Source organism: Heterodontus francisci, chromosome 26, assembly GCF_036365525.1.
Source record: "Heterodontus francisci isolate sHetFra1 chromosome 26, sHetFra1.hap1, whole genome shotgun sequence".
Classification (NCBI taxonomy): Eukaryota; Metazoa; Chordata; class Chondrichthyes; order Heterodontiformes; family Heterodontidae; genus Heterodontus; species Heterodontus francisci.
Window position 1 is genome coordinate 39639926 of NC_090396.1, and position 22970 is coordinate 39662895.

Genomic DNA, 22970 nt, shown 5'->3' on the forward strand with positions numbered 1-22970 from the left:
TTAATATCCTGACAAAAATAGTAATCAAGGGCAACACATGAATCGTTAACTCCTTCATCCTTTTTGTCACTGGGATTACCATCTAGTTTATGCTTAGGAGTTAATGATGCCCAACTAGACTTACTAAACTAGTTTACATCAACCAGTTTGGACTGCATAAGCATTTACACAACCAACCTCTCATCAAGGTATGCACAAGCTACTGAGGGAATGAATTTAACCTTTACTGCCATTATCAAAGAGGAAATCAGACATCAAAACCATGAAATAACTGTTTATTAATCTTGGAATCATAGAATGGTTACAGCACAGAAGGAGGCCATTCGGCCCTTTGTATCCATGCCAGCTCTCTGCAAAAGCAACTCAGCTAGTCCCACTCCCCCACCTTTTACCCTTAGCCTTGCAACTTTTTTTTCTCTTCAGATAATTATCCAATACCCTTTTGAAAGCTATGTTTGAATCAGCCTCCAACACATTCACAGGCAGTGCGCACCACTTAAACTTCAACATCGAGGAAGCAAATAATGAGTAAGTAGAGTTCATTGAAAAAATAAATAACGAGCTTACAAGAACAGTTCAAAGATACAGCAATTAACCATTAACTGCTGACTGATTATAAATTTATAGTTGGGATCAGTGCCTGAGATTGATATAATTTGAAGAGATTAATTAAGAAATGAACTCCTTTGATACCTGATAAATTAACCACATTAGATATCAAGACTATTGACTAGAATCAAGTCTATATGCTTGTAGTCAGCAAGATTTTCAGAATTTATCTGATCTCATACTTATATGCTGACTTAGATGCCTTGCCTTCCTGTGGGAGGATGGTGTTAGACTTCTGAGACATCAAAGTGATAAATCTCCATCTGTTGAGCTGCTGTTGCTCCCGGATCATCTGCTCTTGGGTAAACTCACCTTCTGTGGTAGTCACTGCATCTGGACACCTGCCTTGATCATCTATGTGACATACTTGTATCTAACTGTACTTGATTGGTATAGCTGTACAATCTTAACTTCTGTAATCAGTCTCCCTCTCTATCTCTCTCTCTGTTGGTGATGTAGAGACACCTTTCTATATATACTGGGAAAAGAACTATTTTTACGACAAGAACTGTTAAAACAACTTAAACTAAGAACTGAAAACTTTAGCTTCAAAAACACTATCTTACGTATTCTTAATTTCCAAGAAAAGTTCCTTACTTCTACTGATTAATCTGACTAACATATGTGAGAAGAGTTCAGACCTTTTAGTATCAATTGGCTAATTGGTACCTCTTGATACCTCTGACAACCTCCAAACCAAAGAAGCACAAGCACCTGGAATGCTCGGTCACACATTTACTCCACAGCTCTTAGGTCATTGCTCACAAGGGGTCTCACAGATGTTGAGATAAGCCAGGTGATCTTTATATCTCCTTTAACTAGCTACTTCCAGACCTGTGTTCCTGCTGATTTGTCTTCTATCTCTAGTCACGAATATTTTGATTTTATAAACTTTCACAGTTTAATTAGGATTAGCCTTTATCTTTCCCAGCATTCAATTTGACGACTGACTCCATTTTGAAGGCACATTTAAGACAATTCTTTGGACATTTCATCAACAGCAGTAATCAGAAGCAGAAACTCTCGGCAATGTTTCCTCTTTCTAACCAGTGGATAATGAGGATCATTATAGCGTGGCTGCTAGTCTGAGTAAGATCACCTGATTCAGCACAGACTGGCAACTAAATGTGGTACTGTTCTAGTCTGTATGGTCAGTTATGCACTTCTGTAACGGGCTGAACCATGAGTAAAAATTTTTTGTATTGGTTTCTGGGACATATTTATTTTTATTGGCTCATTTTATGAAGAAGAAATAGATGTGGATGCATGCATTTTGACAAATCATTACAATTTACTTTCTCTACTGGTATTTACCAAAAAGATGAATACAAAACTAATTAAGTAAACAAGTACTAGTGTTGAAGTAATCATTTTAAGAATAATTATTTTGGTGTTTAATAAATTCCCACATTGATTTTGGTGATTTTTTGTTAACCAGGAACAAATGAAGCTTGTTTCTCCCTTTCAACTTATTCAATCAAATTTAAGACAAAATGAATGAACAACTGTTTGATTACGTTTACATTTTCTATTGCACAATTTTTAAAGTACATATTTTGGAAATTTCTAATGCTACATTTCTCTTTTTGTTCTTTCATGGGATGTGGGCATCCCTGGCAAGGCCAGTATTGATTGTCCATCCCTCATTGCCCTTGAGAAGGTGGTGGTGAGTTGCCTTCTTGAACTCTGCAGTTCGTGTAGTGGGGAAGTACTTCCACTGTGCTGTTAAGGTGGAAAGTTCCAGGATTTTGACCCAATGACAATGAAGGAACAGTGATATAATTCTATGTCAGGATGGTGTTTGACTTGAAGGGAAACATGCATGTGGTAGTGTACCCATGCACCTGCTGTCTTTGTCTTTCTAGGCAGTACAGGTTGCAGATTTGAAAGATGCTGTTGAAGAAAACTTGGCGAGTTGCTTCAGTGCATCTTGTAGATGGTACAAACTGCAGCCACTGTGCGCCGGTCATGGCGAAAGTGAATGTTTAATGTGGCCAATCAAGTGGACTCCTTTGTCCTGAATGGTGTCAAGCTTTTTGAGTGCTGTGGGAGCTGTACTTATCCAGGCAAGCGGAGAGTACTCCATCACACTGCTGACGTGTGACTTGTAGATGGTGGAAAGGCTTTGGGAAATTAAGAGGTCAGTCATTCACCACAGAATACCCAGCATGTGTGGCCACAGTACTTATATTGCTAGTCCAATTAAGTTCCTGGTCAATGGTGACTCCCATGATGGTAGGGCATTCAGCGATGGTAATTTCATTGAATGTCAAGGCGAGATCGTTCGACTCTTGCTGGAGCTGGTCATTGCGTGGTAATAGTGTGGCACGCATGTTACTTGCCACTTAATAACCCAAGCCTGAATGTCGTCCAGGTCTTGCTGCTTGCGGTCATAGACTGCTTCATTATTTGAGGGTTGTGAATGGAACTGAACATGGTGAAATCATCAGCAAACATCCCCACTTCTGACCTTAGGTTAGAGGAATAATCATTGATGAAGCAGCTGAAAATGTTTGGGCCTAGGCCACTGCCCTGAGGAACTTTTACACCCATGTCCTGGGCTGAGATGATTGGCCTCCAACAATCACAATCATTTTCTGTTGCAGGGGCAAAGCATTTGGGTGCTGGAAATCTGAAATAAAAACAGAAAATGCTGGAAATACTCAGCAGGTCAGACCACACCTGTGAAGAGAGAAACAGAGTTAATGTTTCAGATCAATGTATCTTCGTCAATGTTAGGTCATTGACTTGAAATGCTAACTCTGTTTATCCCTCCACAGATGCAGCCAGTATTTTGTTTTTATACCATTTTCCTTTGTGCTCTGTATGACTCCAGCTAGTGGAGTGTTTTCCCCTTATTTCCATTGACTTCAGTTTTACCAGGTTCTTAATCTATGTTACCTGCCGTCATCCTGACCGCCAATGGATACCAAATAGAGATCATTTGGGGAAAATGCCAGTGCTTCAACTTTAGCTTGGTGAAGTGTCATAGTTGCATGAGTTTCTTTTTCAGCATAGTTATAGATGATGATATCAGCCTGCAAAGATATACAATTCTCAGTTTTCAGTTTAGATCACACTGAATACTACTAATTACAATATGAAACCTTTGCATAGTGGACCTTCCACATGTTCTCTTTTATGGTTACTTTAAATGGCCACAAAATCCAAACTTGAGAGGACTCAAAATCAAAAGAAAACATTCCTGTTGGGAATAAACAAAAACTCTGCAACCATTAGAGGTTATTCTAGTGTAAATTAAAGATAATCTAAGAGTGCTACATGAAGTTATTTGCCCTTAGAATAAATACAGTATGTTGCACTTATGATAGCAGTATTAATAGGTTTAAATTGGTTAAAAAAAACTCATGCATGCATTCGGTTTATTTGTTCATTAAAACCAGGATCATACCATTTCAGGACTATACCCCTTGATTACACAAGCTTCTGGTTATGTTGCTATTTTTGTGTTAGGGTCATATTTCACACTATTTACTGTGCTTTTAAAGTTTCAAATGTATGGCTGCTGCTTCTGTTTAGCTGTAAATGCAGCAGAATGTTTTCAAATTTCTAGAACACATTTTGTCACAATATTGCTCTTATCATTGCTACTTGTACTTGTTGCTTGAGGTAATAATCTAACTCCAACAAGGTAAAACTGAATGAGTTTCCTGTTCTAGAGATCTGGTTAACTTTTTGGGTGGAATTGTTTCCACAATCTGATTGGTCTGTAGGAATCAGGTTCTCAATGCCCCCATTACTCTTCTAATGATATGATGGGACATAATTTTTAATCAAAGTGTTTTCCAGAATCACAACTCAGTAATCCTCAAAGGCTGCAGATAGATTGAGGAGGACAAGGCGGGATAAGGTACTACAGAAAATGTCATTGTGAATTTGATTAGGGCCATTTCACTGCTGTGGCACGGATGGAAACCCAATGGAAGTGATTCAAATATGAAATTGTAAAATGATCAGCGTGGACTTAGGAAGCAACAACATGTTCAAGAAAATTACAGAGGAAACGGAGTTAGAGATGGAGCGGTAGTTTGCAAGAACAGAGGGGCTGAGAACAGGAACATGGAAATAGGAATAGGCCATTCAGCCTCTTGAGCCTGTTTTGCCATTCAATAACTGCATGGCGAGTGTATTAAGAATGGAGACGATGCAGGCATTTCTTAAAGTGAGAATATGACCTTCCCTTCTCACAATTAAGATCAGCTAGCATAGAACCCAGGAAAGATGGTCAACAGTTTAGTAGAAATTAGGTCAAAGGAGCAGGACATGGTCATGGGTCTCATTGACAAAATGAGCTCTGAAAGAGCATGTGAGATATGAAAGAAGCTGGAGAAAGAAACGACTTCAGGGCTAGGGCACAGAGGGCTATGAGGGATACAAGGAAGTGATCAGAGATGGCTTCATCTTTGATTGAGACAATTGATGTAGAGAGGCCATGCGAGATGGCAAGGTTGAGAGGGTGGGCAGAGAGTTTATATGCAGGGAGAAGTTTAGGGAGGACAGGAAATCAGTAAATTCAGAGGAGCGGGGACAAGGATATCTGAGATGAAGATTTAAATAACTGAGGATGAGGAGTCACTCAGTGCAGAGGATAATAGAGCAAAGGAAAAAGCATATCTCAGTGAGAAACTTAGAGTGAAATTTGGGGAGGTGGTAGACAATGAAGATTTTAAAGGAGAGTGGTGGAAGAAAGTAAGGTGCTCACAGAAGGAGAAAGTACCAGTGGTGTAGGAATAGCGAGACCAAAGTGTGATTTGGTGGTAAGGGTCACACGACCACTCTGGTAATTTGGGCAGGGCAGTGATGAAAAGTATAATTAGACAGAGTGGCATCAGTAAGGGGGGAGGGTGTTGCCAGCCACTAGTTAACTTTTTGTCAAAATCATGATGTCAATGTAATCATTGTTATAGACAGGTGGGAAACGATAGTCTTCCCAGGTCTCACTATAGACCAGCAGGTCATCAAGGTAGACAACGCAGTTGCTTAAACCAGCCACCACCTGATTCATCTGTCTTTGAAAAGTTGCTGGGGCATTCTTTAAACTGAAAGGCATGATTTTACATTGGAATAGCCATTGGCTGTTACAAAAACTGAAATTTCCTTAGCTTGACTGGTCATGGGGTTTTGCCAGTATCCTTTTAACAAATCAATTTTGCTGATGTAGGCAGAATTGCCTACTGTCAAAACAGTCTTCAATGCGAGGAATCGGATGAATGTGTTCGAGTAACTGCATTAACTTTGCGGTAGTCAATACAGAGTCTCTTTGATCCATCGGGTTTGGGGACTAATACAACAGGTGAACTCTAGCTGCTTTACTGGGTTCGATTAGGTCATTGTTTAGCATGTACTGGATTTCTTCTTGGACTTGAGCCAATTTATCAGGGCTCAGTCGATATGGGCTTTGTTTTATAGGTGGGATCTCCCCTACATCCACATTGTGAATGGTCAAAGAGATATGACATGGTTTGTCCCTACACACTTGCCCAAACTCTCTTAGAAATGTTGCTAGCTCTTCTCTCTGCTTGTAAGTGAAATAGTTAAATACTGTCTCTAGTCTCCCTAAGATTTCTGTGTTGGCCACTTTCACAGTAGAGGGTTCAATCTGACAATTTTCTAGGTTCCCTTCATCCTCTAGTTCCTCCTCACTAGTGTTTCCATCCTCCACTGTTCTCACTATCTGGCATACATTGATTGGTTTGTCCTGTTCCTGATCATGATATTTCTTCAACATATTGATGTGGCACAGTCTAGTTTCTTTCTTCGGTCTGGGATGTTAATCAGGTAATTTATTTCACTGATTTTTTTCCCCACACGGTACAGGCCACTGAACCTAGCTTTCAGGGGTTCGCCCTGTAATGGCAACACTAGGACTTGATCCCCTGGTTTAAATGTCAGAGCCTGAACATGCATGTCTGCCTGCTTGCCTTTTTATATTTTGCTGAGAGGGTTTTAGGTGCTCTTTAGCCAGAGAACATGCTTTCAAAAGTCGCTCGGGAAAGACTGATACATAATTTAACAATGAGGTTTCCTCCTTTGATCTAGAATTTTTTATTTGATCAGTTTAAGGGGCCTCTTACTACATGTACATAGACCAATTCAAACAGACTGAAGCCTGTTGATTCATTGGGTGAATCTCTGCTGGCGAACAGCAGAAAGGCTAAACCTTTGTCCCAGGTACTCACAGCAATATGCTCTGATCATGGTTTTCAGAGTTTGGTGGAATCATTCCGGAGCCCCTTGTGACTGTGGGTGATATGCTGAGGATTTTAGCTGTTCGATGCCAAGATCATGCATTACCTCTTGGAATACCTTGGACATAAAATTAGATCTCGACACCTCCATCCCCCACCAGGATAGTTTGAGGGCTCTCCACTTCTTCCTTGAACAGAGGCCCAACCAGTCCCCATTCACCACCACCCTCCTCCACCTGGCTGAACTTGTTGTCACATTGAACAACTTCTCCTTCAACTCCACTCACTTCCTTCAAGTAAAATACGTTGCTATGGGTACCTGCATGGGTCCTAGTTATGCCTGTCTTTTTGTGGGATATGTAGAACATTCCTTGTTCCAGTTCTACTCAGGCCCCCTCCCCCAACTCTTTCTCCAGTACATTGATGACTGTTATCAGTGCCATTTCCTGCTCCCGCCCTGAACTGGAAAACTTTATCAACTTTGCTTCCAATTTCCACCCTTCTCTCACCTTTACATGGTCCATCTCCAACCCTTCCCCTCGACTTCTCTGCCTCCATCTCTGGAGATAGGCTGTCCACTAATATTTATTATAAGCCCACTGACTCCCACAGCTACCTCGAATAGACTTCTTCACACCCTGCCACCTGTAAGGACTCCATTCCATTCTCCCAGTTTTCCTGTCTCTGACGCATCTGTTCTGATGATGCAACCTTCCACTACAGCGCTTCTGATATGTTTTCCTTTTTCCTCAACCGAGGATTCCCGCCCACTGTGGTTGACAGGGCCTTCAACCATGTCTGGCCCATTTTCTGCACTCTGCCCTCAAGGCTTCCCCTCCCTCCCAGAACCATGACAGGCTTCCTCTTGTCCTCACTTACCACCTCACCAGCCTCCACATCCAGAGGATCATCCTCTGCCATTTCCACTACCTCCAGCATAATGCCTCCACCAAACGCATCTTCCCCTCCCCTCCCCTGTCAGCATTCCGAAGGGATTGTTCCTCTGCGACACCCTGGTCCACCCCTCCATTACCCCCGACACTGCGTCCCCTTCCCACAGCACCTTGCAATGCAATCGGAGGAGGTGAAATACCTGCCCTTTTACCTCCTCTCTCCTTACTATCCAAGGCCCCAAACACTCCTTTCAGGAGAAGCAGCGATTTACTTGTACTTCTTTCAATTTAGTATACTGTATTTGCTGCTCACAATGCGGTCTCCTCTGCACTGGGGAGACCAAACGTAGATTGGGTGACCGCTTTGCTGAACACCTCTGCTCAGTCTGAAAGCATGACCCTGAGCTTCTGGTTGCTTTCCATTTCAACACTCCCCCCTGCTCTCATACAGATATTTCTGTCTTTGGCCTGCTCCAGTGTTCCAGTGAACATCAACGCAAGCTCGAGGAGCAGCACTTAATCTTTCGATTAGGCACTCTCCAGCCTTGCGGACTGAACATTGAGTTCAATAACTTCAGAGCATGACTGGCCTTTTTTTAATATTCTATTTTTTAACCATGTGCCTGCTATTCATGTAGTCAGAGCTGCTAATTATTCCACTATTAACAGTCTCTATACTAATGCTTTCTCTTTCACCACAAGCATTAACACACATTTTGACTTTGTCCAAGGCCATCTTTGTTATTTTATCTCTCCTGCCCTATCAAACACCTTCCCCATTGTTCTCTCCCCCACCTCCCTCCCCTTCACTTGCTTTAAACCTAATTCTTTTCTAACCTTTGCCAATTCTGATGAAAGGTCACAGACCTGAAACATTAACTTTGCTTCTCTCTCCACAGATGCTGCCAGACCTGCTGAGTATTTCCAGCACTTATTGTTTTTGTTTCAGATTTCCAGCATCTGCAGTATTTTGCTTTTATAAAATTAGATCCTTCATCTGATTGGATCTCTTTGGGCAGTGGTAGCAGGTGAAAGACTGGGTCAGCCCCTTTGGCTGTTATTTTTCTTAAGGGTATGGCGCCTGGGAATTAGGTGGTCATATCCATGATTATTAGGAAACTGGTCCCAGTTCTGGGTAAAGATCCTACGCAATCGACCAGAACTCTGCTAAAAGGTACTTCAAAAGCAGGTATAGGTATTAGTGGAGCGGGTTTGATTGCAGCTATGGCAGGTCCTACAAAATTTAACCACATCTTTATGGAGATGAGGCGAATAAAAGTGCTGGCTTATCTGGGCCTGGGTCTTTCGGATACCACATGGCCAGCCATTGGGATTTCATGGGCAATCCTCAAAATTTCCCTACGATATTTAGCAGGGACTACAATTTAGTGGACCACTGTCCACTCCTCTTCTGCAGGCCGCTACAGAGTTCTCCATTTTCTTATCATGACTCCATTTTTAAAGTAATAACATTCAGGCCTCTGCCTCAGAGGTCTGCCTGCTGAGCTTCGATCAAGGAGGATCTATTATACACCTCCTTCTCCTCTCCCAAATCTCCAAAAAAAGTTTTAGCCAGCCAGATTTCTGGGTCATCTGATTGAATTACTGGCTCAGCTCTCTCTTGCGGAGCTCGCTTAGCCATGGACCTGGTTACTACACAGTCAGGGAATATTCCAGGAACTTCCTCCTGTTACTGTTTAGATTCCCTGGCCTTATTTGGCTTGTCTAAGACTCCTGGGGCTGCTGTCAATCTGGTCCCAGCCAAATTATTGCCTAACAGCAAATCTATTCCAGCAACAGGCAGACTAGGAACAATCCCTTCGATAACCAGTCCAGAGACTAGGACACACTCTTAGTGGACCTGATATAGGGGTATGGACATGTACCCCGCTTCAGTGTCTTTCACAAGAACCTTTGCATTTTCCGAGTTCTCTGGTGGGGAGGTCATGCCTTTATCCAGTATTAAGATTGAGTGGCCGCTGTATCCCTGAGCAGAACAAGTAGCTTGCTCACCATATTACAGGGCGACAGTAACACCTTTCTTTTAAAGTCAAAATCCTGTTAACCCTCTGGGATTTTGTCTGTTTTTACTGCACCCATAGCGGTATTTCTAGAAGGGTCACTCACTGTGGTTAGAGCCACGGTCTGGTCCACCTTGCCACCTGCTAGGGCACCATTTCCTGGACTGGCTTTGTTAATCCCAACAAAACCCACTGGCTTCCCCTTCAACTTCCAGCAATCAGCTATCACGTGTCCTGCACATGGCCTGCGGAAATCATTCCTACCCTCTGCACTTTCTTTCCTGACTTGTGGAGGCCCCCCTGCATTCTCACTCTTATTCTCCCTTTCTGTACTATCCCATCACCTGTCACTATCCTATTTTCTGTCCTTCCCCGACCTTGGGATTAATAGGGAAGAGTTTGCCTTGAAAAAAGGGTTTATGTGTGAGCTCATAATTGTTTGTCATTGCAGCAGCGTCCCTCACCCTTGTGACCCTATATTCCTCAATAGAGGTTTTTATACTAATTGGAATGCAATTTTTAAGCTCCTCTAATAGGATCACCTCTCGCAAGTTCTCATCTGAGGGTCTAACTTCAGAGATCTCATCCAGCGATTGAAAGCCTGGTGTTTAACTTGCTCAGATTCAATAAAGGTTTGAGCAGGTCTTTTTCCAGTATTTCTAAAATTTTTCTGGTATGCATCAGGGACTAACTCATGAGCATTTAAAATAGCAATTTTGGTTTGCTCATAATCTAAAGAGCTGTCCTCGGACATTGTGAAGTAAGCTTTACAGGCTCTTCCTATTAATTCGCCTTGTAAAAGGAGGGTCCATTACTCTATTGGCCACTTTAAATGTGACAATTTTCTCAAAAGAGATAAAATACGATTTGACTTCATCCTCTATAAATTTTGACACTAATAATGAGTGTCTTATCATATCAAAGCTTTGCTGCCAATTGGGGTCCATATTTGAATTGCTAGTGGCATCCTCCCCTTGCACTTTCAGGCTTTCTCCAGCCAGTTCAAACTCTTTTCTCTTTCTCCCTTTGCATTTCTCTTTCCGCTGCCTCACTTTGCATTTTTCATTCCACTTTCTCTCTTTCCTTTTGAAACTCCAATTCTCATAGGTTTAAAGAAAGATAACTTTATTAAACAATACATGAAAATATTTACAGCTTCACCTATACACACACACACAAGAAAAGATAGAGATTAAAACATAGCATGCATTTAGGTCTGATGGTTTTAGTAAGAGTTAGTTATGAAACCGTGCTTGTTTCCCCAGGAGAAAGATTTAAAAAATGGTGCAGGCCTATTTTCTTTTTTCCTGGTTCACTGACGTCAGACTTTGGAAAGTTTAAGGTTGACGGATGCTTAGCTGAAGACTTCTTTGGTTAAATCTCAACCACAATTCAGTGGCAAAATATCCTGTTACAATTTCTCAGGTAGAGAGATTCAAGGTCACCTTTCGTCACAGCATCTTGATAGCTTAAATTTGTTATTCTGACTGGGTCTTTCTTCTTGCTGAGATGGGTCTCTCTCTTCCTTCTGGCTTCTGACTTTCTGCACAGAAGATATCTCTTATTAAAGCCTCCTTATCAGAGATTGGGTTTCTGTCAGAACACCCAAGTTTCTCTCCCATTGTGTATTCATAAATGGTGTTTGATGGTGTGGCCATTGTTAGACAATGGGTTTGTATGTTGCTCATCTCGATGCCATCTTGATAACATGGTGTTTTGCACACCCATTATCCAGAGTTTGAGTCTGGAGTTTCCATTGTCTGCCAAGACATTGTTAGCCAAACTTGTTGAAAAGGGGTAGCCATTAACATTGAATGGACCATTTACATTTCTAATGCTTTCTTCAACACTTGACTCGACAGGACAATTGGTTCCGTTCCAGCAGATACCATGTGTATTTGCAATGTAGAAGAGGTCACCTGACCTCGTACTCCATCTTGTTTTGCAGCAAAAGGTGTCTGTTTTGTGTTCAATTCATCAGTTCATTTTATAGTTCATAATTTCTCCTTGCATGAGCGTGACATCATCCACGAGTGAATGCAGAGAGGGGCAGTGATTGTTGATCCACTAACAGCGTCCAAGGCCGTAATGATGTTTGGGGTGTGTGGGAGAGGAAGGAGCTTGGCAAATTTTGCCTCTAGTGGGTACAGAGGGTAAGAAGGTAGGTGAAAAGGAAGTATGGAACAGTTGGAGCTGCTGCTCAGAAGGAGCTTGTAATGGGTGCTTTGATAGGCCTTAAGAGAATGCCAAGAGAGAAGAGGACCAGATTCAAGCTGGGTTAGAGAAGAGAGAAGTGCAACACCAATAGGGCAGTAATAGTAGGGGATTTTAACTGCCCCAATATTAACTGGGATAGTTTTAGTGTGAAAGGAATTGTGAACTGTGGGGAGGATAGTGCAGAACTTCAAAAGGACAGGGACAGGTTGGTGGAAGGGGAGACAGGTGGCAGATGAAGTTCAACGCAGAGAAATGTGAAGTGATTCATTTTGTAGGAAGAACATGGAGCGACAATATAAAATAAAGGGTACAATTCTAAAGGGGGTGCAGGAGCAGAGGCACCGAGATGTATAAGTGCATAAGTCATTGAAGGTGGCACGACAGGTTGAGAGCAGGGTTAATAAAGCATACAGTATCCTGGGTTTTATTAAAAGGGGCATAGAGTACAAGAGCAAGGAAGTTATGTTGCACTTGTATAAGACACTAGTTCGGCCTCAGCTGGAGTATTGCGTCCACTTCTGGGCACGGCACTTTAGGAAAGAAGTGAGGGCATTGGAGAGAGTGCAGAAAAGATTCACGAGAATGGTTCCAGGGATGAGGAATTTTAGTTATGAAGATAGATTGGAGAAATTAGGACTGTTTTCCTTGGAGAAGAGAAGGCTGAGAGGTGATTTGATCGAGGTATTCAAAATCATGAGGGTCTGGACAGGATAGATAGAGAGAAACTGTTCCCACTCGTGAAAGGATCGAGAATGGGAGGGCACAGATTTAAAGTATTTGGTAAAAGAAACAAAAGTGGCATGAGGAAAAACCTTTTCATGCAGCGAGTGGTTAAGGTCTGGAATGTGCTGCCTGAGAATGTGGTGGAGGCAGGTAGAATTGAAGCATTCAAAAGAAAACTAGACAGTTATATGAAAAGGAAGAATGTGCAGGGTTACAGGTAGAAGGCAGGGGAATGGAACTGAGGGAATTGTTCTTTCAGAGAGCCAGTATGGATACGATGGGCCGAATGGCCTCCTTCTGCGCTGTAACGATTCTGAGATTCTGTGAGGATATGTAATGGATTGGTGTAGTAATTGGAGGATATGGGGGAAAATAGTCGCATAATGGATATTAGGAAGTGGAGGAGAGAAGGGTCCAAGAACAGCCAAGAGGGGGAAAAAAGGGAGGATAGAACTAATGTGCTCAAATCCAGAGCAGCAGCCAAAATACATGCATGAATGGACACATAATTTACTTACACTACCAATAGTTAAGTGTTACTTATCTTCTGCACTGAATTATTAACAATGGTGGGATATTCTCTGTTTATTAATCAACAATATTACCTATAGTATAAATGGAACAGACTATATAGAATACTGAATGTAGAGTTAACTTCACTCATGAATAAGGCTTTCACAAACACCTTATTTACAAATGTTGAACCAATTGACACTTGTGGATTGAACTGTGTGCAGAATGTGTAGCCTTTAACAAGAAAAGTTTTTTTTAAAATTCGTTTCGTGGGATGTGGGGGTCGCTGGCCAGGCCAGCATTTATTGCCCATCCCTAATTGCCCACGAGAAAAAGGTAATGAGCTGCCTTCTTGAACTGCTGCAGTCCATGTGGGGTAGGTACACCCACAGTGCTATTAGGAAGGGACTTCCAGGACTTTGACCCAGCCACAGTGAAGGAACGGCGATATAGTTCCAAGTCAGGAAGGTGTGTCGCTTGGAGGGGAACTTGCAGGTGGTGGTGTTCCCACGCATCTGCTACCCTTGTCCTTCTAGGTGGTAGAGGCTGCTGGTTTAGAAGGTGCTGCCTGAGTAGCCTTGGTGCGTTGCTGCAGTGCATCTAGTAGATGGTACACACTGCTGCCACTGTGCGTCGGTGGTGGAGGGAGTGAATGTTTGTTGGCAGGGTGCCAATCAAGTGGGCTGCTTTGTCCTGGATGGTGTCAAGCGTCTTGAGTGTTGTTGGAGCTACACCCATCCAGGCAAGTGGACAGTATTCCATCACACTCCTGACTTGTGCCTTGTAGATGGTGGATGGCTTTAGGGAGTCAGGAGGTGAGTTACTCGCCACTTGATTCCTCGACTCTGACCAGCTCTTGTAGCCATGGTATTTATATGGCTACTCCAGTTCAGTTTCTGGTCAATGGTAACCCCCAGGATGTTGATAGTGGGGGATTCAGCAATCGTAATGCCGTTGAATGTCAAGGGGAGATGGTTAGATTCTCTCTTGTTGGACATGGTCATTGCCTGGCGCTTGTGTGGCGCGAATGTTACTTGTCACTTATCAGCCCAAGCCTGGATATTGTCCAGGTGTTGCTGCATTTCTACACAGACTGCTTCAGTATCTGAGGAGTCGCGAATGGTGCTGAACATTGTGCAATCATTAGTGAACATCCCCACTTCTGACCTTATGATTGAAGGAAGGTCATTGATGAAGCAGCTGAAGATGGTTGGGCCTAGGACGCTAGGCTTTTGTGCTTCTAAATACAAATACTATATCTGATTAAGCAATAGCGTACCATTCAACACACATTAACTGCTCATGTAGGGACTCCACAATTAGCTGGTTTTATGTACTTTCTTTCAATCTCCTCATACACCTTTCCTAATCAACAGTGTGCAATTCCCTGTCAATGCCATTTATCTAAGAGTTAGAGTCACTGAATACAAAAGTCTCAATGTTAGCACATATCAACCACCACAGATGGACATTTATAGTGCAATGCATTTAATCATTCTTGCTCTCTATTTTAGTTTTCCTGTGGCAAACCAAAAGAAGGACATAGTATTTTAATTATGCTGAAACTACTGAAGACTAAGAAATATTCTGTAGTTTTGCAATTGTTTTCTTTTTCCGTGAATATCTCCAAATCTAGATGTTTACTTTTCTTATTTGAAGATCACAGAAATCATTGTGGGGGAGGAGGATAGTTTCCATTTTATTCTGGGTCTCAACAGACTTGGTAACCCCTACACACAACTCCCCTTTATAGCTTTGCACACAGTTTAAATACTATTTCTTTTCTACAATGGTGTCCAGCAAGGATAAAAGAAACTTAATTTCAAGTTAATATTCAAAATTCCTCATGCACTACACTATTGAATTTTCTCAGGGTAAAAGGCTGTAAAACAACACATTTTTCTTACCTTGAAACCCATATAAGTGATCTGTCCTGTCGCAATATATTTCCCACTCTTACTAACCACAACATAAGAGATTCTGTTAGTATGACTTTCCAGGAAGGCCTGTTTGCTAGACTTCAGGTTTTGTACGATGGTTGTACATCCCAGAGGATAAATTATATTTTCACAGTCAGGATGCACAGATAAGCCAGAAGGTACTTTGCCTGTAAACACAGCAATGCAATCTCAGAGTTTAAGAATCCCAAGATTTAAGAAAATGCTATGTTTTGTATTATACTATGCTCTCAAAATGTTGAAAGCTTCAACCATTCTGCAATGGTGCAGCCACATGATTATACAGACAGTTGGATTATCATTTATCTTGTACATTCTACGACAGAACACTGTAAGCAGAATACAGAATGCTGATATATGCTGGGCTGAGAGATTTTTCAATAAATCTGTACTAGGATAAACTACTAACAGCTTTATAGAAACAGCAACACACAATCAAAGATCTGAAGTGATCTGACAGTAGGCAAAAATGAAAGAAAAGCTTAATATTGGGGAGGTGGTGGAGGTGGTTAGAGATACAGACCCTTAGAAAATAAGCGACAGGTTTAGATAGAGGATTTGGATCGGCGTAGGCTTGGAGGGCCGAAGGGCCTGTTCCTGTGCTGTAATTTTCTTTGTTCTTTGTGATAATGTCACTGAACTAGTAATCCAGAGGTCCAGGCTAATGCCCTGGGGAAACGTGTTCAAATTCCACTATGGCAGCTATGGTGGAATTTAAATTCAATTAATTAATTTAAAAAATTCTGGAATTGAAAGCTAGTCTCGGTAATGGTGCCATGAAACCATCCTCAATTGTCATATAAATCCATTTGATTCACTAATGTCCTTTAGGGAGGGAAATCTGCTGTCCTTACCTGGTCTGGCCGACATGTGACTTCAGACTCAGAGCAATGTGGTTGACTCTTAACTGCCCTCTAAAATGGCCGAACAAGCCACTCAGTTGTCAAGGGCCATTAGGCAAGGACAGCAAATGCTGGCTTTGGCAGCAATGCCCACAACCCATGAAATAATTTTAAAAAATAACTTTTTACAGCAACTTAATAACAGATAATTGCAAAGAGCAGCAGACACAGTATTAGATTCATGATTCATAACAAAGTGAACCACCAATTCCAAATGGCCAGGCAGAGGAAAGCATTTGAAGCTTGTTAATTGCCTAGCACCATAAAATTTCATCTTTATTCAGACAGATACCCCTGTCCTGAAGGATTTGCCCCTTGCTGGGCACCCTGTGTTACCTTGCCCAAGTTCAGTGGGGGAGCTGATGAGGCGATATAACAACAACTTGCATTTATATACCAAATTTAATGCAGTAAAATGTCCCAAGGCACTTCACAGGAGCCGTACCAACAAAACTTGACACTGTGCTACATATTAGGACAGGTAATCAAAAGCTTGGTCAAAGTTGTGAGTCTATGGAGCAGTTTAAAGGAGGAAAGAGAGGTAGAAAGGCAGAGAGGTTTAGGGAAGTAATTCTAGAACTAAGGACCCTGGCGACCAATGGCGTTATGTTGAAAGTCGGGGTGCTCAAGAGGCCAGAACTGGAGCAGCGTGGAGATGTTGGAGGGTTATGGGGCTGAAAGGGATTATAGAGATAGAGAGGGAGAGGCTATGGAGGGATTTGAAAACAAGGATGAGACTTTTAAAATTGAGGCCTTGCTTGATTGGGAGACAATATAGATCAGTGAGCACAGGGTTGATGGGTGAATGGGACTTGGTGTGAGTTAGGACACAGGCACCAGAATTTTGTAATGAGCTAAATTTTATGTGCAGCTCCAGTGCAATGATCTCATTGTGAAAATATGTTTTAATACTTATCTCTATTTTTTCACCTTTGTCCAGTCTCCTCACCTACATCCTTGACTGTTCTGAAACCCTCCGCAACAGTTTCCGATTTCCTGACTCTAACCATCTCCTCTTCACCATGGATGTCCAATCTCCCTACACCTCCATCCTCCAGTCTTAGGGCTCTCTACTTCTTTCTTGAATGGAGACCCGCCCTGTCTCCAACCTCCAACACCCACCTCCGCCTGGCTGAGCTTGTTCACACATTAAACAACTTCTATTTGAATTCAACTCACTTCCTCCAAATAAAAGGTGTTGCTGTGGGTACCCATATGGGTTCTTGCTATGTCTGCCTTTTTGTGAGATATGTGGAACATTTCTTCTTCCAGTCCTACTTGGGCCCCTCCCTCACCTCTTTTTCTGGTACAGTGCCATTGCCTGCTCTCGCCCGGAACTGGAAAACATCAACTTTGCTTCGAATTTCTGCCCTTCTTTCACCTTCAAGTGGTCCATCTGCAACTCTTCCCTTCCCTTCCTTGACTTCTTTGTCTTTATTTCTGGGGCTAGGCTATCAACAAATATTCATTATAAGCCCACTGACTCCCACAACTACCTCTACTATGCTTCCTCATGCCCTGCTTCCTGTAAGGATTCTATTCCATTCTTCCAGTTTCTCTGTCTCTGTTGCATTTGTTCTGCTGAAGCAACCTTCTGCAACAGCGCTTCTGATATGTATTCCTTTTTCCTCAACCAAAGATTCCCCCCACCGTGGTTGACAGGGCCCTCAACTGTGTCCGACCTATTTCCCGCACTTCTGCTCTCATCCCTTTCCCTCCCTCCCAGAGTCACGATAGGGTTCTCCTTGTCCTCACCTTCCACCCCACAAGCCGCCGTATTCAATAAATCATCCTCTGCCATTTCTACTACCTCCAGCGTGATGCCACCACCAAACACATCTTCCCTTCCCCTCTCAGCATTCTGAAGGGACTGTTCCCTCTGCGACACCCTGGTCCACTTCTCAATCACCCCAACAACCCGTCCCTTTGCCATGGCAACTTTCCATGCAAACACAAAAGATGCAACACCTGGCCTTTTACCTCCTCTCTCCTCACCATCCAAGGCCCCAAACACTCCTGCCAGGTGAAACAGCGATTTATGTGTACTTCTTTCAATCTAGTATACCGTATTTGCTACTTACAATGCAGTCTGCTCTGCAGTGGGAAGACCAAATGCAGATTGTGTGACAGATTTGCAGAACACCTCCGTTCAGTCTGCAAGCATGACCCCAGACCTCTGGCGGTCTGCCATTTTACTTCTCCACCTTTCTCTCATGCTGACATCTCTGTCCTCGGCCTATATCAGTGTTCCAATGAAGCGCAACATAAGATCAAGGAACAGCACCTCATCTTTCGATTAGGCACTTTATAGTCTTCTGGACTCAACATTAAGTTCAACAATTTCAGACTGTGATCTCTGCCCCCATTTTGTTTCCTTTTCTTTGCACGTTTCTGTCCTACTCTTGTTTTTCCCTTATTTTGCTTCTGGACAACAGCTCTTCATTATTCACACCTCTTCACATGCTTTGTTTCTTTCTTGGCACATTACTATGAATACACGATTAATGGGAAAATACTGAGAAGTGCAGAGGAAGTGAGGGACCTTGGAGTGAATGTCCACAGATCCCTGAAGGTAACAGGACAGGTCGATAAGGTAGTTAAGAAGGTATATGGAATCCTTTCCTTTATTCGCCAAGGTATAGAATACAAGAGCAGGGAGGTTATGCTGGAACTGTATAACTCATTGGTTAGGCCACAAGTTGAGTGCTGTGTGCAGTTCTGGTCACTTCATTACAGAAAGGATATAATTGTACTAGAGAGGGTACAGAGGAGATTTACGAGGACGTTGCCAGGACTGGAAAAATGCAGCTATAAGGAAAGATTGGATAGGCTGAGATTGTTCTCCTTGGAACAGAGAAGGCTTAGGGGAGATCTGATTGAAATGTACAACATTTTGAGGGGCCTGGATAGAGTGCAGGTGAAGGGTCTATTCACCTTAGCAGAGAAGTCAGTGATGAGGGGGCATAGATTTAAAGTGGTCGGTAGAAAAATTAGTGGGGAGATGAGGAAAAACGTTTTCATCCAGAGGGTGGTAAGGGTCTCGAAATCACTGCCTGATAGGGTAGTTGAGGCAGAAACCCTCAACTCATTCAAAAGGAGTCTGGATATGCGCCTCAAGCGCTGTAATCTGCAGGGCTACAGAACAAATGCTGGAAGGTGGGTTTAGAATAGGTGGAATGTTTTTCGGCCTGCACAGACACGATGGGCCAAGTGGCCTCTTTCTGTACCTTAAACTTTCTAAGATTCTATGATTCTACCACTGTCTTTGACTTTGCATCACCAACTCTTTTGTTATTTAATGTGTCCTGGCTTCCACCGTACCATAGACCTTTCCTTTGGTGCTTTTTCCCACCCTCTCCCCTTTCACCTGCTTAAAACCTATTACATTTCTAGTGAAAGGTCATCGACCTGAAACATTAACTCTGTTTCTCCCTCCACAGATGTTGCCTGGACTGCTGAGTATTCCCAGCATTTTCTGTTTTTATTTCAGTTTAAAAGTGTTCGGGCAATATGCTGGTCCTACTAGCTCCCTAATCAACTTACTGCCGGCAGCACATGTCTCCCCTGAGGCAGTGTGGCTTTCGAGCAAAGACATCCACCATTGACATGCTGTTCTCCCTTTGCCAGCTACAGGAGAAATGCCGTAAACAACAGATGCCCCTCTACATTGCTTTCATCGATCTCACCAAAGCCTTTGACCGCGTCAGCAGACGTGGTCTCTTCAGACTACTAGCAAAGATCGGTTCCATGACAATATGAAAGGCACAATTCAGCATAGCAGCGCCTCATCAAACCCCTTTCCTATCCTGAGTGGCATGAAACAGGGCTGTGTTCTAACACCTACACTGTTTGGGATCATCTTCTCCCTTCTGCTCTCACATGTGTTCAAGTCTTCAGAAGAAAGAATTTTCCTCCACACAAGAGCAGATGGCAGGTTGTAAAACCTTGCCCATCTAAGAGCGAAGACCAAAGTACGGAAGGTCCTCATCTGGGAACCCCTCTTTGTTGTCGATGCTGCATTAACATCTCACACAGAAGAGACTCATTGACAGGATTGCGGCTGACTGCAAAGAATTTGGACTAACCATCAGCCTCAAGAAAATGAACAGCATGGGACAGGATGTCAGAAATGCTCCTTCCATCAATATCAGCGACCACGCTCTGGAAGTGGTTCAAGAGTTCACCTACCTAGGCTCAACTATCACCAGTAACCTGTCTCTCGATGCAGAAATCAACAAGCGCAGGGGAAAGGCGTCCGCTGCCATGTCCAGACTGGCCAAGAGAGTGTGGGAAAATGGCGCACTGACACGGAACTCAAAAGTCCGAATGTATGAGGACACAGTACCTTGCTCTACGGCAGCGAGGCCTGGACAACGTATATCAGCCAAGAGCAACGTCTCAATTCATTCCATCTTCGCTGCCTCCGGAGAATCCTTGGCATCAGGTGGCAGGACCATATCTCCAACGCAGACGTCCTTGAGGCGGCCAACATCCCCAGCATATACACCCTACTGAGTCAGCGGCACTTGAGATGGCTTAGCCATGTGAGCCGCATGGAAGATGGCAGGATCCCCAAGGACACATTGTACTGTGAGCTCGTCACTGGTATCAGACCCACCGGCCGTCCATGTCTCAGCTTTAAAGACATCTGCAAACGCTACATGAAGTCCTGTCACAATGATCACAAGTCGTGGGAGTCAGTTGCCAGTGATCGCCAGAGCTGGCGGACAGCCATAAAGGCGGGGCTAAAGAGTGGTGAGTCGAAGCGACTTAGCTGTTGGCAGGAAAAAAGACAGAAGCGCAAGGGGAGAGCCAACTGTGTCACAGCCCCGATAACCAATTTTATCTGCAGCACCTGTGGAAGAGTCTATCACTCTAGAATTGGCCTTGATAGCCATTCAAGGCGCTGCTTCACAAACCACTGACCACCTCCAGGCGCTTACCCATTGCCTCTCGAGACAAGGAAGCCAAAGAAAGATTAGCTCTCTAATCAACTTACTGCCAGCAGAGGTTCGAGACACACCCAGAGCTACAAAAAAACGAATCTATTGTTGACAGTTTATGGTCCTGAGACCAGGGTGCAGCTTTTGATGGTTTGCAGTGCGTTTTGCTGCGGTTGCTGCAAGCAGGGACATCACTCACACCACGCTGTCACCATAGCAACCAGAAAGCTACCTGCAGCGGCCAGGGATCCTGAGCCTGCCACAGCTTCCGTCTCTTACCGTTGAAACCAATGATAGATTCGAGCTCGAGTTGAGAGAAGTCATCAGTTTCCTTGGCCATGACTATCAGTTGGAGGAGAATCCTGTGAATTTGAGCGGAAGCCGCTCAACAGCAACCCGGCCCCGCCGTTTGTGTACGGGCCGTCGCTAGGATACCGACAATGACATGCGCACTGAGGGAAGCGAGTCCAGACAATGACATGCGCACTGAGGGAAGCGAGTCCAGACAATGACATGCGCACTGAGGGAAGCGAGTCCAGACAATGACATGCGCACTGAGGGAAGCGAGTCCAGACAATGACATGCGCACTGAGGGAAGCGAGTCCAGACAATGACATGCGCACTGAGGGAAGCGAGTCCAGACAATGACATGCGCACTGAGGGAATTTGAGCTTTGTTGCAGGATCTGTGTGGGGATCAAGCAGGAAATTATAGCATAAGCAGCAGTTACACTGAAGCTCCTTTCATAAGTTTATTTCCAATTTATATTAATACTAAAGTGTTCAATAAGTCGGCAGCACTTTTTCTTTCTAACTTAAGACTAATGTTTGATAGCTGTGTCTGCTGGCAGTACAACCTATATATTTGTGAGGAAGATAAGCAGCCAAGTTGACCAAGAAAAAATGCCATAACTGGAAGCAAATTTATATTACAGCAGCAATTAAAGTTACATTTACAGACCATATCTTTGTATTGACTGGTTTTACCATGTTGGCATTAATTCGAAATAATCATCAGAGCAAGAAAATTAAGTTGCAGTAAACTATAAGTGCTTTGGAAACGTTTCTGAAAAATATTGTCACGAATCCCTATAACAATAAACACTTTTAGACCCGGAAACAAATTGCTTTATCGACGTGTCAGATACTTAGGTTTGTCTGTTTCCCCGGCGTTCTAGGTAGTACTTTAGCTTCAAAAGTTCACACTCTGTGTGGTGTGTTTTAATTATAATTGTGGATGGTTGCATAATGGGCTATATCTAATGTAGAAAACGATATCAATAAAAATGACTGCAGTATAACTTTACATCGAAGAATCGTGCAGCCATGATCTAAGGAGGAAGCTCTGCATTTATCATTACTATAATGGGGGTTCCATGGTGTAATGGTTAGCACTCTGGACTCTGAATCCAGCGATCCGAGTTCAAATCTCGGTGGAACCTTATTTTTTTTTCTCTGCTTTTGTGCAACTCCCACCTTTTCATTCAAACGATGTGAGTCGATATTTTACATGCGAAAAGTGTTCATTAAATATTTCTGAAGGCAGAATGTGTAATTCCTTTAGGCGAGTTAGATCTGTGGTTCTAACGAATTGAATTGTAAAATATTTGACGCAGCCGCACATGCAAGAACATAATTGAGATGTGCTTAATAGTGAGCTCGATGGAATATATAAATGGGAAGGCATGTAAATAGATACAAGACTTTATTGCATTCAATAAATATTCGGACTGGAACACAGGCTGCACTTAAAAGGAAGGTAAAAGCATAATGCTATGAGTACCAAGAAATAAAGATCAAGCAATGGGACTAAATAAAAAACAAAGATTAACATCATAAAGATCATTATGTAGCTGTTCCAACCGAATTCATCATTGTGCTCTGCAAGCTTCAGAGAAAAATGCTTATCAGTAAGGTTGAGTAAAAGTGGGGTAGAATTTCTGTTTTGGCACATTCGGCAAAAATCCATTTGAAATTGGGCAG

The 22970-nt window shown here is 42.9% G+C and overlaps 1 protein-coding gene and 1 non-coding gene across 4 annotated transcripts in view; one reads left to right on the forward strand and one right to left on the reverse strand.

Moving 5' to 3' along the window:
- Positions 1-21412, reverse strand: part of cfap52 (cilia and flagella associated protein 52) — an 85431-nt gene extending 64019 nt beyond the window's left edge. For 2 of the 3 annotated variants that reach the window (XM_068058693.1, XM_068058695.1), the window contains exons 1-4: positions 21268-21412; positions 15093-15292; positions 3511-3647; positions 3080-3241 (exon numbers count right to left, since the gene is read on the reverse strand). In XM_068058693.1, the coding sequence (XP_067914794.1) occupies positions 3080-3241; positions 3511-3647; positions 15093-15292; positions 21268-21328 (560 nt within the window). In that variant the 5' untranslated portion in view covers positions 21329-21412. The remainder of the gene's footprint in view (positions 1-3079; positions 3242-3510; positions 3648-15092; positions 15293-21267) is intronic. The other variant, XM_068058694.1, reaches the window with a different exon arrangement.
- Positions 21413-22357: 945 nt separating this feature from the next.
- trnaq-cug (transfer RNA glutamine (anticodon CUG)) lies at positions 22358-22429 on the forward strand. The gene has a single exon. It is a non-coding gene; the product is annotated as a tRNA-Gln (tRNA).
- Positions 22430-22970: the final 541 nt, after the last annotated feature.